We start from the raw sequence: 13404 nt of genomic DNA, 5'->3' as shown, positions 1-13404 counted from the left end.
CACGGACACGAATAAAGTAAACATTAATACGGTACGAATACACGATAGACATTTAGATAGCGCTATCATAATACTGATTTGGTCCATGTCACGTCGTCTCCTGTACTGTACACATAATAACGCTTCAATATACTAAATTATTTGTTTTTTTAAGCTCTACAAAATGGGTTCCGAAAGAAATATTATGATTTGGGGTCAAAAATAGGCAATACCAATTTTTACCCCATAAAATCCTGTTCCCATAGTCTGATCATGCTGGTTCGCGAACTCGAACTCGTTTGAATAAATGTAGGTTTATACAAAATTTCATCAAAATCGGAACATTTTTGCTCGAGTTATCGTGCTAACGGACACATATGTATATAAATAAATAAATAAATACATTTTATAGTTTAGTAAGAAATAAATGCATTTTCCAAATTTGATCAAAATACGTTCATAAATCATCTGTATATCTAAATTATATTTATTTATATACAAACAAACAATATAAACAACAGTTAAGTATTTAATGTATTTGAAGTTTGAAAATGGACTTATGTTCGAAACATGTCACTTCTTTAAAAAATATAATATTCAGGGTGCTCAGTTGTACTTATTTACTACAATATTTTAAAATAAATATATATATGAATTTGAACGGATGGTGTTTTTGGCCTCTAAGGACCTCTAAACGAAAAAGTAAATCGGTCCCGGGTCCAGGTCTTACCATGAGTACTACGGTAATACGGTAGCTTAATCCCTATATGGGAAATTCGCTAAAAGATAACATTTTGGATATTTGGTTAACAAATTTATTTTAAAACAAATGTTATTCTTGAATTTCTATTTATTTGGACCCGATGAACCATTTCCCAGAGTTTAGCTGTTTTCTTACGGGACACTCTGTTTAGGCCTATACATATATATCAAATAAGACTTTGACCTCTGGGGACATAAAAATTAAAAGGTATATCGGTATTGGGTCTTACCACCTACGGGTAATACAGTAGCTACTTCCTCTGCAGCCATTCTACCCACCCCTATAGCCACCAAAAGATCAACCTAAACTACTATTTTAACATAATACACCAAGTTTCGTAAAGATCGGTTGGAAAATGTCAAAGATAAAAATGTATAAAAAGCAAAATGGTGGATATCTGGGTATATATTCATGTTCTGACATACCTTTATATGAACATTTTTCTTTATTTTGGTATGAGGAATCATACCAAATTCCTGAATCGTTTTGAAGGACACCCTGTAAATATTATGAATCTGAATAGGATTGTGTGGGAGTTGTTCATGATTTTGCTGCGATTGCAGAAGACGACGATGATGTTCCATTACTGCGGGAGTTATTCAGGGTTTTGGCGTGACCGTGGGAGAAAATTACGATGATGTGGGGGGGAGGGCTTTGCCTCTAATCTCGCCCCCCCCCCTCAATCTAAAGCTAGATCTGCCACTGTTTAGGTGTTTTTGAGCTCATGGTTGCAAACTAGATCATGCAATATACAAATAAGGACACCTCTATTAGAGTTGTAATTTATTCGACTTTGATTGGACATGAATGACAATTATCATTAATCTTGTGTGTAGGGCCTACTGCTTAGTCATCATCTTCATTTTCATTCTCCTCATACCCATCTGGTAATGGATTGACATGAGCATTATGGAAGAAAGAATGGTTACCGTCGCCCCAGGGAAATTTCTTTGTACGGATTCTCAAATGATCGTAGGGAATAAACTCAAGCTGTTCCTCACACTCGGTTTTCTTAGCAACAGCACTCTTGTACTGCACAACGGTAGTTACCAATATTGCAGGTAAACACACAAACAGAGCAATCGCCTTGTAGGTTTTGTAACTGTGGCCTCCGTTTTGGGTCTGCTGAGGTCCATCGCAGCGCAGTTCTGGTGGACACACAGATTTCCTCTCCTTTTCTTGGCACGGAAGTTCATGTTTAGTAGAGGCATTGTTTTTACATTCTAGTGCATACTTGAGAGTGGAACTAAGACGACATTGCCCAGTAAAACTCCAGTTCCCAATTAATCTGCACCAAAGAGACATATTAAATATTTTCATTATCAATTCATAATTTACAAAACATAATTTTGATTTTACTTGGTTGATTGAAATTAATATTCAAATGTTTATTTAGCAGTTTAACAGATTTTATCAATAGTCAACATATGGCTTATTTATAAACTTGATTGTTAGTTGTTACAGGCTTGGTTACCTATATCAGTATTTTTATATTGAAAATTGCCTTTGATTTTTGGTTACTTATTAATTATCTTAATTTGATATGATCACTTTTCTATAAGAGTGAATGATAATTAGTTAGCAATACCCCCTACTATCGCTTTTACGTCTTGTATTAATATCCACATCATAAATACAGTAGAAGTCCCCTTATCTGACCTTAGCATAACTGACTCCTTGGAATGGGAATATCATTGCTTTGAAGTGCTGTGCCAGTCCCAATGAGAATCACAAGCATTCAGAACAGACAACCTATTTTTTCTCTCTTGTCATTACATGTTTATGTCTTTTCATTGTAACATACTTTCTCAACTTTTCCTTTCTACGGCTTTATACCTTTTTCAGGACTCTCATTGACTGAACACTTGAAGAAATTATGATACTGTAAGAAAGGGGATTAACCCTGTACACACGGTGATCATCTACGCAGACACTCCTGTTCACATTACACTTAGTCGACCAGTTGGTGTGAACAGAGTAAACAGTAGCATGAGCATTGATTTTCAAATTCCTTTCCCAGCTGACGTGAGCTAGGCGATGACCGGTAGGGCTAACTTCTAAGGAACAACTATAACCTATAAGCCACACACACTATTGGTAATCAGCCAATGAGAAAGTCCAATGAAGAAGGTGGAGGGATGACTAGTCTTGGAGTTGGAGGACCTGGGAGGAAAAATCGAGGAGATTACCGCGAGCTGAAAGGAAGATCGGAGTGCGTGTGTTGTGGGTGCGTATGCTTCAGGGACTTAATTTATAAAGATAAAAAAAAAATTAAGTGATATAGTTTGTTATTAACTCATCTTTTAATTTTTCCATTTTTTTTTTTACTTAACCTTATAAATCTTTTTTTACTATTATTGCTCTTTATTTTTTTCAAAGTTCTTATTTGCTGTTATCACCCTTTGTAACTTCTTTTGTTTTCTAAATTTATTTGTTTTTTACTCGTTTAGTCACACCTATAGCAGTCTTATGTCTTTTACACCCTTTCACCTCTCTAGAACAGCTAAGCGAGTGTAACTTTAAGAGACTTTATTTTAAGAGAGGCATGTGAAGCGTGTACTATTATTCATAGTTACGGTACTGGACTCATAAGGATCGTTAATGTTCAATATAATCAATTTATAGATGTGTGCAACATTCTAAGGTGAATTATAATAAATTTAAATTAATTACTGAGCCAAACCACATCCATATCAGCCATTTTGATGATCTAATCCTTATATATAATACGTGAAGGCGATTTCTTGAAAACACTACTCCTCCGTTAATAATGGACGGATTTTTACAAACGACGTGTCAAAATAAAGTATTTTTTGTGTAGACGCCCCCTTTCACCAATTCATGTAATAAAAATCCTCGGGCTTTGCCCCACAGGCCATCAAAGTTGGATTTTCTCCCATAAGATTAACATGGGGGAATTTAAATATTTAATTGGAAACTTTGTCCCCACTAATTTGAGAGAACGGATGGGCGTAGAAACTTGGTAGAGGTGTCCAAAGAAAGGTCTTGGTCTGTAGATGAGATATCAAAAGAAAAACTAAGCAAAATCCCTTAGGGCTCTGCCCCAGAAGCCTTTAAAGATCCCTCCACAGAGTTGTTTACATTTTGGCCATGTGAATAATACTTTTTAATAAAACAGCTGTTCATTTTTAAATTGTATTTCAAACCACACATATTTATTGGGTTACTGAATTGTACCAAATAAGTATTTGCAATGTTATTTTCTGATTTTAAAATTAATTTTCCTCTTTATCATGTCATGTTTTGCAATATAACGTTCTATTACGAAATCAGTGGAAAATCCTTTGATAACAGAAATTCTTAAATTATTTCTTATTGAACTATCTTATATCTATTGTACGGGTTGGTGTCTGCCTTTTTCACCACTTTTGCCTAAATTTTATCATATTATTCTACACATATCAAATATTCATGTAGAAATATCTGCTCTTATCGTGTCTAATAAAATCCAAACATAGAAACATTGCAACAAATTATTTGCACCTGCCTATATTACGGACTTTGGCGCACTGGGTTGGTAACATTATTGAAAATAACACGACATTTTGGCTGTAAAATATGGTACAAAGAGAAAATACTATTTTAGCAGTTACTGTCATGACAGAAAGGTCATATTCCTTTTAAACTAGACCTCATAATCCTTTATAAGATACGTTGATTTACAATATGTAAACGTCAATATATACGCAACAGCCAATTTACAGTATTTTTTCTTTTTGGAAATGTCCCATTGCTATGTCATTTGCATTATTTGTTGCCAATGAAGCCGCAAGACCATATAAACTAGGAGGTCCCTAACAGTTTAAGAATAAAAGCCAACTTCACTTCAAGTATTCCACTACACCTATCATTCCGTAGAGAGATTATATTGACAACTTTATGTTATTGATAAGGCTGAGACAACTAACTGACATCCCCCATGTCAAGGAATTCCAGCTTTAACAGTAACCCCACAATAAATTTCTCATAACTATGCTAGAGGGTTCATTCATTGGCACAGAAGTACGATATGAACTGACGCAACGTGACGAAGGAAAAATCAAACTTACACTGTAACGGATATACCTCCCTTTGAAGTTAGAACATTTCTTCCCAAAAAATATTTTCATTTAAAATAAAATCATATTACACTGATGAAATCACAGAAGTGTTTAACTACAAAAGACCCACCAATACGATTTTAATACTATTTAAAGGTTCTTCCAAAGGAAGGGATATCATATAACATACTAATAATAACTCCGATGAGTCAAATGACGTACGGTATGGGAAATATTTTAATCATTGAATGATCAACCAAATTTGGCAACTAACGCAATTAAAATCATTATTGTTTTCACACTTACTACCCTTTAAACAATGCTAAATGCTCAAAATATGTATATTTCACCCAATTTATCGCAGTTAGATGAATTAACGTAAGCCTTGAAAGTAACCGTCGATTTCGACGGGTTTCCCCTAGTATTTCTAATTCATCTGATTAAATATATAAAGTTAAGAACAAGTAAACCTTCCACTCGCACCTTAAGGGCCGGAGTGTGCTAAAAAGTATAATTTACATACTAAGCAGATATAGTTAATAGTCCCCTAAACCCCTTATCCCCCCCCCCTTTCTGAAAGATTTTGAACATTATATAAATATTTAGTTCTAGTGGTAAAACTTATCCATCTGTAGACAGGCGTCCAGCATGAATCCACTCGGGTAGACTCCTGGCACACAAATCCTAGTCTCACGGCCTTTCCTACCCCCTCCCAAGTTCTCCAGATGTCAGCTGATATACGGTATGACGCGGTCAGCTGTGACGCGAGCGTCACAACCTCCCTGACTTAAAAAAGAAAGAAAATTTTTAGGTATGGTAGGAAGGTAGGGTAGGTATTAGGTAGAACTACCCCTGTGTTTGCGCCGGACTTGGGTACTTGATGACAGTGGTGGTGCCGCTTGAGTTCGCGCTTTCCTTCGTGGCACGTCTCGGCGTGGGTCCCTGCTACCATGGGCAATCCAGTGGCGGGCTAGCGCGACAGTCACCACTGTACTTCTGAGGCTTAGGTGCTTTTCGGATGTTCTGGTGTGTTGAGACTTCCTTATACTACTGCTTGTGCTTTGATAATGTGCGTCTGGTTTTGTGAGAGGGAAAAATATATCTATCCCTTCGCTAAACTAATGAACTATTGATCGAACAATTTTGTTTGTTTGTGGAATTATACTTTTGAACTTGTTGATGGCCCTAACTAACTTACATTAATTAAAACTAAGCTAAAGGTTTTGACGGGAGTATATCGGTAATAATTTGTATTTTTTTTATATATATATTTTTTTTGTACTGCTTTTAGCAGATTAAGTATATGGTTGATCTTTTGATGGGCTTGAAGTTGTAATCCGACGATCTTGCCATGACATTTGGGACTATATATTTCTTTTAGACGTGTTGCCTTTACTACATTCTGGGCTGGTAATGAAGCTTTCCAATATGAAGTTCTTCCTGAAGATCTGTGTGAATTCCTAAACGACATGGTATATTAGGTGAGGTCAATACTTCAGTACGGTATGATACATATTTTGGGCATCACTCACCTTATTGAAATCACGATTTGAAAAAATAAAGAGCAACAATAGTAAAAAAAGATTTATAAGGTTAAGTAAAAAAAAAAATGGAAAAATTAAAAGATGAGTTAATAACAAATTATATGACTTAATTTTTTTTAAATCTTTATAAATTAAGTTTATTTTTCATACTGCCAAATGGTCCCTGAAGCATACGCACCCACAACACACGCACTCCAATCTTCCTTTCAGCTCGCGGTAATCTCCTCGATTTTTCCTCCCAGGTCCTCCAACTCCAAGACTAGTCACCCCTCCACCTTCTTCATTGGACCTTCTCATTGGCTGATTACCAATAGTGTGTGTGGCTTATAGGTTATAGTTGTTCCTTAGAAGTTAGCCCTACCGGTCATCGCCTAGCTCACGTCAGCTGGGAAAGGAATTTGAAAATCAATGCTCATGCTACTGTTTACTCTGTTCACACCCCTACTGAAAAAGGTATAAAGCCGTAGAAAGGAAAAGTTGAGAAAGTATGTTACAGTGAAAAGACATAAACATGTAATGACAAGAGAGAAAAAATAGGTTGTCTGTTCTGAATGCTTGTGATTCTCATTGGGACTGGCACAGAAAATATATCTGCAGAATCCTAATCGGAATCCTAAAGTGCCATGTGATTATTGTAGAATATTGTTTAATGAAAACTATCTTTCTAGTCATGTTGATATTTGTAAATAAAATCCAACCATACAACAGCCTATAACAAATCGGTTGGCTCCTTCTAATGAAGATGAGCCTCAACCCAGCACTAGTGGGATTAGTAGCTTAAAACGTAAATCCTTACCGGATTCGATTACTAATGGGCAGTCCCCAAATAAAGTTATACGTTTGGAAAATGGGTTTAGACCTTCCGGTATTCCATTTACACCACCTTCAATGTTTAACAAAATATATAATACTGCGAGCTCTATTTATTCTGGCATAAAGAAGATTGTAACAAATACCAACTATCCTCCGACTACTGATGCTGAAATTACTCTTAGCAAACACGCATTTAAGAGGAGATTGAATGTTTATCAAATAGAAAACAATCATAATATAAAAGATCCCAAAACATTTTTAAATAGACTTAAAAGTTTAGTTGTTGAGAAAATTCAACACCACCTGAAAACATCTAAAGTTAAAGTTAGATTTGTATTGCTGATTGATTATGTGAGGGATCCAGAAATTGCAGAGTTTAATTATAAAACAAAATATGAACCTATTTTATTAGCAAGTGATTTATCAGAATATTTTGAGACCGCTATAGGGGATCTTTTAGCAGAAATGGAGGATTTTTCAAAAAAAGGTTCTGGTTTGTCACTTAGCAAAATTATTAGATTAGAACTGCATATAAATTAATACAAACCAATCAGGGGTTCGAGTTATATAGAATTGCCTGATGGAATAAGAGAAAAAAGGCTGTAATAAATGTGAGAAACAATGACCAAGTGTTTCTTGTGGTCTGTTTTATCAGCCCTTTATCCTGCCGCAAAGGATCCTCAAAGAGTTACAAAATACAAACAACATGAACACAAATTTGATGATGCTTTTAAAGATATTGATTTCCCAATAGTTTTGACTGATGTAGTAAAATTTGAAAAACGATCGGGGGTTTCTGTAAATGTGTATGGTTGTGAAAAACAAGAAAATATCAATGATGGGGAATACTTTGAAGATTATCCTGGATGCAACAAGAAAAATTACAAAGAAACTGAGGAAAATAAATCAAAATACATTACATATCCATTATACATAACTAAAGACGAAAAAGACAGTCATGTAAATTCGTTGTATTTAAAAAATGTAGAAGGTATTGCTGGATAAAAAAACTTAAGTCGATTAGTGTCAACCCAAATCAGTAAAAATGCACACACAAAATGGATATGTAATCGCTGCCTCATGCATTTTAGAGAGGAGCGTCTACTACAAACACACAAGGAAAATTGCAACAATCATAATCCTATAAGTGTAAAAATGCCAAAAATGATAACTACAAAGAGTGGGGATTTTCCTCCACAGGTTTATTTCCGCAATCATTATAAAAAGATGAAAGTCCCCTTTGTATGCTATGCCGATTTTGAAAGTATTTTAGCACCCATAGCGTCATGTGATCCCGAGTTGTCGGATGATAAGTCATATACCAAAAAATATCAATCTCACGAAGCCATCAGTTTCTCATTATATGTTGTATATAGTGAGGGTGATTATAAGGACCCAATTGATTATTTCGGTCCAGATGCTGCAAAGATGTTTGTTGAAAGTATTGAGAATGTATCTAAAGAAGTAGCCACATTATACAGTAGAGATGCTACCAAACCCATGTGTTTAACAGATGATGATCGTCTAACTATAGCTACTGCTGTCATATTTGTTGTGGGCGCTTTAACGAAAAAGATGAGAGAGCTCTTGACCACGATCATCTCTCTGGAAAGTTTCGAGGTGTGGCACATGATAAAGTTTGTAATCTGAATTTCCGCAAACCCAACTTCACACCAATCTTTGTTCACAATTTGAGTAATTATGACACCCACCTGTTTGTAAAGATGTTTGGTATAAACAATGAGAACATTCGTGTTGTGCCTAATAATGAAGAAAAATACATATCTTATGAGGTGGTTGTTCCTGGTGGTGTAAATTTACGATTTTTAGATTCATTCAGATTCATGCCTTCTAGCCTTGATAGTTTGGTTAAAACCTAAACAGAGATAAATTCCGACACACTTCAAAATATTTTAGTGGGGATAAACTAAAACTGGTGTGTAAAAAAGGAGTGTATCCATATGATTATATGGACTGTATTGAAAAGTTTGATGAGACCGCTTTACCCCCGAAAGAGTCATTTTATAACAGACTAGCTGTTTGCCCGTTCTACGTACGGGAATCTTGTAGCAAGTTGAAACCTTCTTATTTTCAGAACAGGAGTTGGTTTGCATATGAATATTTCCTGATATGCTGGCAAAACTACTGTATAGGAATACATATCAACCTTCGCAAATACAATATCTGACAGTTTCAAAGCCAAAACAAATGCTTCAAAATTATATGTCACCCAATCGTGTTAGTCCATATTTTATATCTAATGATAAAAGGAATTGCTTCATAGATCTATGAGGCATACGCCTAAGGAGTAAGGTAGGCCTGTAATTAAAAGTTACTTTTCACACTGGTTAAAAGTAGTTAAAATACTACCTCAACCTCACTACTGCACACTTATTCGGGTTGAAATTTTCATTAACAAAGGTGCTTAATGTTAATGCTTAAAACATCTCGTCTTTTCCACGAAACACTGAGAAATAAGGACATTAATGCGTTACCAACAGACAGCATACACACACAAATACAGAATTGAATTAGGTTTGATTTAGGTTGATTTCCTACGCATTAACATTGCAAACAAAACAATTATTTGAAAGTTTTTATAGTGTCATCAAATGGCTAGTTGTAAATAGTAATGTGTTTGTACGTAAAAATGATTCTTACTGCTACCACCGGTTCTAAGGAAAAGAAGCAGTACCAAAAACCAACGTTTACATTTAAGAAAATAACTATAGTACTTACGACCAATTCAAACTGTCCTTCTAATCAAACTGTATTATAGGTGTTAATCCGTTGGCAAATATATAAATAAATAAATACACAGGCCACAAAACATGTAACATGTAACGTTAACAACGTAAAGCTTTAAAAACTCACTATGGTTTGCTAAAAAAAAAAACTTGCACTTGATGGGGTGCAGTCGGGGGTGCAGTACCGAAGTTATTAATCTCCCTTGGTTTTAATTTTCTTTTTAAGTTTTCAAAAATCAAAGTTATTTCCCATTAATAGCATTATTTGTAAGCAACTTTTAATGTTAACATATTAATGACAGTTTAAAGAAACCACCTTTATCCAAACAAAGGGTTTCTTATTTAAAAGATTACGTAATCTCTAAACGATAATCGGTACATATATCTAGCAAACATTCGGAGGAAATGTTACAAAAACGCACAAATCTGGGGTTTTGGACGTTTTTAGTTTTACTTCCTAGTTAGGAAAAGTACCGATATCGTTGTCGAAATATAAGTAGAAACCAAAAGTGAACAACACATTGGAAAAGCGAGTTTAGCTACATCTGTAAGTTAAACTTCTGTTACGATCACAGCGAAATCAGATAGATCTTCCAAGATTTCAGCAACATCCACGATCACCCACTGCATTTGTGATTTTTTACTTTGCACTTTACACAACTGTCCTTGAAACGTTGTCAATAAGTGAAAACCTTTTTGTAAGCTATTGGTGACGATGATTAAAAAAATGTTGGTAAGTTTCCCAGCACTAATACAACACTGATTTACGGCATTTTCCCCGGTTATCATAACTCAAGAACAATCGTTGCACTTGCGATTAATTAAACCGGTTAAGTAAGGCACAACGTTTTTAATCTCACTTGGTTTGGATGTGCTAACAAAACTTGATCGGAAATGGTTGCGGTATTTGTAAACAACTTTTAATGTAAACATATCAGTGACAGCTAGAAGTGAGAACTAATCCAAACAGCTGATCGTTATTTCATAAAATGTAGTAGTTAACATTAGGAGAAAATTTGACAAAAATCGAACGAAATTGGGATTTTGATGGTTCGTTATTTTGTTTTCAAAGAAGCGAGGCCATGTTTTTATAGCCAAAGACACTCTCACCAATCCAGTAAATACAGAAAATGATTAGAACCTTGATCGGTAATCTAGTTTTCTAGGAGAAGGCCGCGTAAAATGACATTTTGGCGTTACAGACGGAGTCACAGAATGGACAAACAGACAAACAGACATACAGACAGAAATTGAGATAAGACTCGTTTTGGCTTTCTTAGGCTATGAAACGTAAAAATAACCAAAAACTGCATGATTCTAAGCAATATACAGACAAAACTCTAATTTTATTTATATAGATTAAATAAATCCAACATCGAGGATAGCGACTACGAGCATGCCTGCAAAGTGTGGGAGAGTTTCCAGATTAAAAACTTAAAAGAATACACCATGCTGTATAACAGAACAGACACGCTGCTCCTTGCGGATGTCATTGAGAACTTTCGTGAAGTTTGTATGAATACCTACAAACTCGATCCGGCTTGGTATTATACCTCTCCGGGCTTAGCGTGGGACGCCATGTTGAAAATTTCACGTGTAAGTCTGGATCAGTTAACAGACTATGAGATGGTTTTAATGATCACCAAAGGAATTCGAGGAGGGGTCTCGCAGTGTTGTCACCGATACGCTAAGGCCAACAACCCATATATGCACGATTATGATCCAGAAGAACCCAACTCCTATCTTTTATACCTTGACCAGAACAATATGTATGGTTTTGCTATGGTGTTGTTGCTATGTTAGGGGAATATACGGTGGTTAGAGAACATAGATAATTTTGGCGTACGTGGGGTATCAGACACATCGTCGACTGGTTATATACTAGAGGTTGATTTGGAGTATCCTAAAGAGCTACATGACAAGCACAGAGATCTCCCACTAGCACCAGAGTTACGATCGCCTCCGGGTTCGAAAACTAAAAAGCTACTCACCACCTTGTATGAAAAAGAAAAATACGTACTACATTATCGCAACTTGAAATTATACCTCTCGTTGGGGATGAGACTGAAAAAAATCCATAGAGTTATAATGTTTCACCAAGGACCGTGGTTGAAGCCATATATAGATCTAAACACAGATATGAGAACCAAAGCGACCAACGATTTTGAAAAGGATTTCTTTAAACTCATGAACAATTCGGTGTTTGGAAAAACTATGGAGAACATCCGGAACCGCGTAGACATCCGACTCGCCACACAAGACAGACAGATAGAGAAGTGGGTTGCCCGGCCCAATTTCAAGAGCAGCACTGTTTTCACAGAAAACCTGGCCGCTATTCATATGAGCAAAACCACCTGTTATTTCAACAAGCCCATTTATGTCGGAATGAGTGTTTTGGACATATCGAAGACGTTTCTTTATGACTTCCATTATAATGTTCTGAAGAAGAAATATGGCAACAGGGTTAGAGTCGAGTATACTGACACAGATTCTCTTAACGTGGCCATAGTCACCAATGATGTTTACGAGGATGTGAAAAGCATGATTGAGCATTTCGATACCAGCGACTATAAAGAAAATAACCTCTACGGCATGCCCCGCGTAAACAAGAAGGTCTTGGGTAAGTGGAAAAACGAACTCACCGGTGTGGTGATGAGGGAGTTTGTGGGTCTGAGGTCGAAGATGTACGCATACAAGGACGAAAAGAAAAAAAGCGGAAAGAAGGCCAAAGGTGTGAAGAAATCCGTAGTAAAACACGAGCTGACGTTCGACGATTATAAGACCTGCCTGTTTGACAGTGTGGACATTTATAAAACAATGAACTCCATAAGAAGCAAGGGCCACGAACTCTACTCGATAGAGCTGCACAAAAAGTCCCTATCTGCTCATGATGATAAACACTACATTCTAGATAACGGCATTGACACTCTTCCGTGGGGCCATTACAACGTGCCGATTGAACTAGTCGCAGAGCTGGAGATTCAAGCGGCTGAAGATATAGATTAAAAATATCGACAGAGTAAAAAAAATATTTTTTTTCAATTATTTATAACAATTACAAAAACAAATAATCACTCAATAGCCTCCTTCGGCGGATGCATATCTTTTATGATTGTTCAAAAATGCATCACTGACATTTTGGTGTTTTCCAATCATCTCCCAATCCACTTTATATCTGTGGTTGTGAACAAATTCCTCTGTTAGTTTTTGATATCTACTCAACGCCTGCCAACAGTCGTCAAAATGAATCATCATTTCATCAAGTTCGCTTTCTGAAAATGTGCGAAATCGTAATAGAGTCGCCCACACCAATCGATGTTGATACATTCTGATAAATTCAAAAGGTGCGTTTATGGCATAATATACCTCGAAAGCGGACTCCAATCAACATAGCGATCGAACCTTTTGACAAAATTGTCTGTGAGAACCCCTTTTGGTTCCCTGTATTCTTTCCAAATCAACGATGCAAAATTATCCATTCCTATATTAGTAATTCG

General features: G+C 35.9%; 2 protein-coding genes across 2 annotated transcripts; one reads left to right on the top strand and one right to left on the bottom strand.

Moving 5' to 3' along the window:
* Positions 1–1510: 1510 nt before the first annotated feature.
* LOC128983056 (cytochrome c oxidase subunit 6A, mitochondrial-like) lies at positions 1511–2158 on the bottom strand. The gene has a single exon (XM_054402189.1). The coding sequence runs from the start codon at positions 2060–2062 to the stop codon at positions 1589–1591; it is 474 nt and encodes a 157-aa protein (XP_054258164.1). The 5' UTR covers positions 2063–2158; the 3' UTR covers positions 1511–1588.
* A 9837-nt stretch (positions 2159–11995) lies between these two features.
* On the top strand, positions 11996–12913 carry LOC128994527 (uncharacterized). The gene has a single exon (XM_054419142.1). It carries the CDS (start codon positions 11996–11998, stop codon positions 12911–12913), a length of 918 nt encoding a protein of 305 aa, XP_054275117.1.
* Positions 12914–13404: the final 491 nt, after the last annotated feature.

This window comes from Macrosteles quadrilineatus, unplaced genomic scaffold (genome assembly GCF_028750875.1).
Source record: "Macrosteles quadrilineatus isolate MER2022 unplaced genomic scaffold, UCM_ALF_1.0 Scaffold_1__1_contigs__length_201487025, whole genome shotgun sequence".
Taxonomy (NCBI): Eukaryota; Metazoa; Arthropoda; class Insecta; order Hemiptera; family Cicadellidae; genus Macrosteles; species Macrosteles quadrilineatus.
Note: the sequence above shows the minus strand (reverse complement) of the source record. Positions and strands in the feature narration are given on the sequence as shown.

What these genes read in the sequence shown, in the direction of transcription:
- LOC128983056 (XM_054402189.1), bottom strand. Translation starts at nt 2,062, where the DNA reads ATGAAAATATTTAATATGTCTCTTTGGTGCAGATTAATTGGGAACTGG.
- LOC128994527 (XM_054419142.1), top strand. Translation starts at nt 11,996, where the DNA reads ATGTTTCACCAAGGACCGTGGTTGAAGCCATATATAGATCTAAACACA.